The 6328-nt window shown below is 47.7% G+C and overlaps 1 protein-coding gene across 1 annotated transcript in view; it reads right to left on the bottom strand.

Moving 5' to 3' along the window:
- Positions 1-5606, bottom strand: part of XG (Xg glycoprotein (Xg blood group)) — a 32234-nt gene extending 26628 nt beyond the window's left edge. The window contains exons 1-3 of the mRNA XM_037734978.1: positions 5534-5606; positions 4687-4791; positions 3201-3224 (exon numbers count right to left, since the gene is read on the bottom strand). Of these exons, the coding sequence (XP_037590906.1) occupies positions 3201-3224; positions 4687-4791; positions 5534-5606 (202 nt within the window). The remainder of the gene's footprint in view (positions 1-3200; positions 3225-4686; positions 4792-5533) is intronic.
- Between the last annotated feature and the right edge of the window lie 722 nt (positions 5607-6328).

Here is a 6328-nt window from a genome sequence, read left to right as displayed (position 1 = left end):
GTTGACCAGGATGGTCTCGATCTCTTGACCTCGTGATCCACCCGCCTCGGCCTCCCAAAGTGCTGGGATTACAAGCGTGAGCCACCGCGCCCGTCCCCTTAATTCTTTTACTAATGCCTCTCAGGTCAGAAGTGTGAACCTGGGGTGACATCGTGAAATGAATGACCCTAAGGCAAGGTGCTCTAAGTCCTCTGTCACGCCCGCATAAGGGCTGCTGGAGGGCGCCTCGGCTGTGCGACAGTGTCAGCGCTGTGAAAGCACCTGCTGTGCAGCCAGCTAGGGAAGGAGATGTCCAAGATGGCCAAGACGTCTCCTTCCTCAGGGGAGTGAGGAGAAAACTCTGCTTCTCCAAGCTCTCGTGGTAAGCCTGATCGCGGACACCCGGGGACTTAACTGTCTCTGTGTGGTGCTGTGCTTCAGTGGTCACGTTCCATGGCTACTCTCATGTTCTGCTTCTGCACCTGGTTCCTTTTTTCTTAGAAAAGATAATCAATAATAGTAACATAGATCTTAATGTTTTAGATCTTTCATGATAAGTATAGAAAAGGTGCTGACGCATTATGCTCCTTACCTCACTTGGGGTGCCATAAATTCCTGAGCCCTCACCTGTATGCCACGCCCTATTTTACCTTGTCCCCAGTCACTCACCACCAAGACCACGCCCTACCTACACCCTACCTTCCCTGCCCCCAGATTTGCAACTCAATAAAAGTCAGGGCGTCCGGGCATTTGGGGCCACTGCTGGTCTCCGCGATCTGGGTAGCTGTGGACCTCTGGGCCCAAACTCTCTTTTCTCAATCTCCATGTCTTGTGCCTTTTATTTCTACAATTTCTCCTCTTCGAACCAGCAGGGAGGGGCTCACAGAGCCCCGTAGGGCTGGACCCCACACCTGCCCCCCACCCCCACCGTTCACCCATTGGCACTGGCTGATTCCCCAGGCAGAAGTCCAGCTCCCCAGGTCCCCACAATGCATTCCCCTTTCTCTTTCAAGTTCCTGCGCAACTATCTTGTCTGAAACCAGCACCATCCCCATCTCTCGGCTCCCAGGCCGCCGCTGCCCAGCCCAGTAGACACGTTTCATCCATTTTGGTCAACTGTGTGATTCCATCTTCTTTGAACTTTTCTTTGCAGCAAATGGAATCATCATATCCCTCTTAGTTGCCTCATAGTCGCTCTCCTCCATTTTCTTTTCTTTCTTTCTTTATTTTTTGCTATCCTTCTGTTTTGGGGGAGGAGCGATGTATGCACAGTTGTGCTCTCTAACCAGAATTTCCGCATCTGTAGATCCAATGGCCCGATCTCCACTCACTGCAAACTCCACCTCCCGAGCTCAAGTGATTCTCATGCCTCAGCCTCCTGAGTAGCTGGGACTACAGGTGAGGTTATGCTTTTTTTTTTTATCTTATCTAAGAAAAACCTCCTAACCCTGAGATTATAAGACATTTCCCTCTATTTTTCAAAAAAAATTGTTTTCTTTTACATTCAGGTTTGTAATCCACCTGCAGTTTATTTCTAAGTATTGCATGAGGCCAGACGCGGTGGTAATCCCAGCACTTTGGGAGGCCGAGGCGAGTAGGTCACCTGAGGTTAGGAGTTTGAGACCAGCCTGGCCAACTTGTTGAAACCCCATCTCTACTAAAAATACAAAAATTAGCCAGGTGTGATGGCATGTGCCTGTAGTCCCAGCTGAGGCACAAGAGTTGCTTGAACCCGGGAGGAGAAGGTTGCAGTGAGACAAGATGGCACCACTGCACTCCAGCCTGGTCGAAAGGATTGCATGAGGTTGCCAGTTGATCACATATCATCCACAAGAAGAGCCAATTGGCTCAATCCTGCCTATGTAGAATTTGGTTTCTTCTTTCATTGTTTTATAGCTGCAACCTCTCTCAAATGCCAAGACACAATTTAGTCACTCTGTTTCCAGCCCTTCTGAACCTATGCATTGCTCAGTTTCTCTGTCTCTGAGCTGCGGCTTTCATTTTTTTTTTCCTTTTGAGACAGGATCTCGCTCTGTCACTCAGGCTGGAGTGCACTGGCATGATCTTGGCTCACTGCAACCTCCACCTCCTGTGTTCAAGTGATTCTCCAGCCTCAGCTTCCTGAGTAGCTGAGACTATAGGCGCATGCCATCATGCCTGGCTAATTTTTGTATATTTAATTAGAGATGGGGTTTTGCCACGTTGGCCAGGTTGATCTTGAATTTCTGACCTCAGGTAATCCGCCACCTTGGCCTCCCAAAGTGCTAGGATTACAGGCCTAAGCCATTGCCCTGGACCAAAAGTTACCTTTTTAATTGAAAAATAAATAAATAAAATGAGGTGAAATTTACACATAAATTAACCATCTAAAAGTGAACACTTGGGGCATTTAGAGCATTCATAACGTTGTGCAGCCATCATCTCTGTGTACTTCCAGAACACTTCATTCCCCTGAAAGGAGACCTGGAGTTCATCAAGCTGTCACTCTCCCTTTCCCCTCCAGCTACTGGCGGTCACAACACTGCCTCGGGTCCTAGGGATTCGCCTATTCTTGAAATTTCATATTCATAAAAATATACACTATGTGATCTTACGTGTGTCTGGTTTCTTTCTCTTTACAAAATGTTTCTGAGGTTGAACCACTTTGTAGCAATTATCAGTGCTTCATTCCTCTTCAGGGCTAAATAATACTCCATTGTGTGGGTGGACCACATTTTGTTTATCCACTCCTTCCACTGATGAACATGTGAGTTATTTCTGCCTTTTAGCTATGATGAATAGTGCTGCTGTGAACATTTGTGTACAAGTTGTTCTTAGAACACCTGTTTTCAATTATTTTGAGTATGCACCTAGGAGTGGAATTGCTGGTTCATAGGATAATTCTGTATTTAACTTTTTAAGCATCCACAAAAGTATTTGTTCACAGTGGCTGTACCATTTTAGACGCCCACCAGCAATAAACAAGCATTCCAGTTTCCTCACATCCTTGTCAACACTTGTTATTTTCAATTTTAGATTTTAGCCATCCCAGTGCTGCTTTAATGTGGTTGTGATTTGCATTTCTCTAATCACCACATTTTGCTTTTAATATCTATTATCTGGTACAGTTCTTGCATCTCTTTAACACACCCCACAATTCTGTAAAACATCCTCAAACATCCATCCATAAGCATCAGTTCAAGGACGTTGCCTCAGTTTCTCCCAGCCGAAGAGTCACTCACCTGAGTTTGGCTTCTTGGTGGGTTCTGTGAACAAAGAGAAAATAAATGCAATATGCATTGAAGATTCATCAGAAGCACAAAGAAAGGGCTGGGCACTGTGGCTCACACCTGTAATCCCAGCAGTTTAGGGGGCCAAAATGGGTGGATCACACTGTCAGGAGTTCAAGACGAGCCTGGCCAACATAGTGAAACCTTGTCTCTACTAAAAATACAAAAAATTAGCTGGGTATGGTGTCAGGCACCTGTAGGCCCAGCTACTTGGGAGGCTGATGCAGGAGAATCACTTGCACCTGGGAGAAGGAGGCTGCTTCAGTGAGCAAAGATCGCGCCACTGCACTCCAGCCTGGTGACAGTGAAAAAAAAGCTAAAAAAAAAAAAAAAGGCCATTAACACCCTGATGAAATATAAAAAGTAAGTGACAAAGCAATACAAAGTAAATGATATGGACACAAATTCCATGGTATATTTGGGGAAAAAAGCAAGGAAAGACCCTTAAAATCCATTCAAAAACAATCTGCCCTCGAGGCTGTAAGGATGCCCACAGGATGGCCACAGTAGCTGAGAGCATCCAAGACAAGGGAGTGAGCCCCCGTCTCTAGAGCCACCACAGAGCCGGACAGTAGGCTGGGCGGGGAGGGAGGCAAAAGAAAAGATGGAGAAAGCCTTGCAGCTTCTAGAATGATGGCTTTTCTCACTTTCTTTCATTCACGAATTTATTCATTCAGCAAACATGTATCGTGTGGATGTGGACATCAGGTCGGGAGTGCTCACCTTCACCGGCAGCTCTGTGAGTGAAGGTGAGCAGAGAAGGTGATAGGAGAATGGAGAAGAAGTATGCTCTGGCAGGGGAGACTGGGGGCCATAAATTCAGATCAGGATGTGGGACAATGACGGATATGAACTTAAGTGTAGGAAAAGCAGTAACTGAGCCGGGCATGCTGGTGTGTCTCTGTAATCCCAGCATTTTGAGAGACCAAGGTGGAAGGATTGCTTGAGCCCAGGAGTTTGAGGCCAGCCTGGGCAACATAGTGAGATTCCATCTCTACAAAAAATCAAAAAAATTAGCTGGGCATGGGAGCACACACCTGTAGTTCCAGCTACTTGGGAGGCTGAGGTGGGAGGATTGTTTGAGCCAGGAAGTCAAGGCTGTGTGGTAAGCTATGATTGCACCACAGCACTCCAGCCTGGGCAACAGAGCAAGACTCCCATCTCAATAAAATAAAACATAAAATAAAATAATAAAATACTAGTATACTTCTAAACTACAGGCTTCAGAAGCACAGACCTACCAAGAAATGAGTCTGAGACTTTTAGAGAGTGTGTAAAAGTTTGTCTCAAGGCACCTGCAATCTCCTATAAAGAAAAAAGATCTCAACACCAAGAAATTCCAAACACCGGCCCAACCCAACTCCAAAGTAACCGTGCAGCTGACACTATTAGACCCAAGCTGAAAAGAGAAGGCTCCCCTTGAAATATTGGCACTTACCAGGGTCATCAAGGGCGTCTGCCAAGTCAAAGTCTCTTTGACCTATTGGGAGCAAACAGGGCGTAAGTCCACACCATGATGGAAAGGCCAGAATCCCCCTCGTTCCTCACCTCACACTGCTTCCCTCCTCCTGCAAGCCCAGGGTTGCCAGAGAAATACAACTAACCACGAGCTACGTGGGAGATGCAACCACCACCTCTACCTGCTCCCAGAACATACTTCTCGCCCAAAGGAAGACCCCTGTTCCCATTCAGCAGTCACTTCCCCTGCTGCCTCCCCAGCCCCTGACAACAACTAATCCACCTGCTGTTGGATTGCCTGTTCCATGAATTGCCTGTTCTGCAAATTTCGTATAAATAGAATCCTACAATATGTGGTATTTTGTGGCTGGCTTCTTTCACTGAGCATGAGGCTTTTGAGTTGCATCCACATTGCAACCCGTGCCAGTATTTTATTCCTGCTCATGGCCAGGGAACTTTGAAGGAAGCCTCTCTCCGAGTACATAGACTTCTCTCCTGGACCATTCCACTCACAGCTTAGGACTGGCATTTCCCCCATACATAAACACACACACACACACACACACTCATTCTCTCTCACACACACACAAAGAGAGAATCTAGGTTGAGAGGGGTTGCCCTAGAAAAAGGTGAAGCAGAACAATATGAGGATCCTGGATCCTTGAGAGACTGTATGGAACGGAGGACACCTTTGCCACCTCACCTGGCTGCAACACAAACAAGAGGTAAACTTTTAAGTCTTTGGGGGCTGTTTGTTACAGCAGCCAGCCTACACTGACAAATACAGGGTCGGGAAGCAACCTGTGTGCACAAGCTGAGGTTCCCACCTGATCCAAAAGCAGTTAACCTAATGAATGTGTCTGCAGCAGAGATGAGAACATTCCCATCTTTGTGACTCATCATTGAAAACACACTGCAGAATTAGTGAGGATGAAGGGTCCCTCCTGCTGACATACATGCACACCTTGCCTTTTGTTCCCCCTTGCCCCCTGCCAGTACTACCCCTGCAGAGAAAACACCACCAGAGAACTTATCAGGAGGTAGAGGATGCAGGCGGGAGGGCATTGAATCAGCGCTTCCTATGCACTGAGTTCTGTTGCAGTAATGCCAGGCGTCCAAGCAGCTCCTCCGCCCACCCGAGGATGTTGTTTTCACCAGCACGCACGTTTCCCAAAGGAAGAACCTGGGCTTCTGGGAGGTTTAGGGCAAGGCAGGAGCACAGTCAGAATTTGCAGAATTGTCCGGGGGAACAGCCTCTTGCTCAAACACTAAGCCCTGGAGGAGGCTAAGCCTGGGGGAAGCAGGTAAGCCATCGGTGCTGGGTCTCCTCCACCTCTGATGCCTGTCTCCCTCCCAGAAATCTGTCTGCCTGGGTGTTGCTTGCTCTGGAGGAAGGTTCAAGGACTACAACATAGATTTGTACAGCCTGTGGCATGGCTCCAGCGAGATGCCACGAGGGCAGGCTTTGTGGCTCCTTGTGGAGGTAATGAGGGCCTCTCCGGAGCAGAAGGTGTATCCCCAAGCAGGAATGCACACAGCAGCTGCCCCTGGTCCTACACAGCAGTTTCCTTCCAACTTGAGGAGCCCACATGTCCCTCTCAGATGACGTTCTCTGCTGCCAG

Source organism: Cebus imitator, unplaced genomic scaffold (assembly GCF_001604975.1).
Source record: "Cebus imitator isolate Cc_AM_T3 unplaced genomic scaffold, Cebus_imitator-1.0 Scaffold699, whole genome shotgun sequence".
Lineage (NCBI taxonomy): Eukaryota > Metazoa > Chordata > Mammalia > Primates > Cebidae > Cebus > Cebus imitator.
This window is presented reverse-complemented; position numbering and strand designations above follow the sequence as displayed.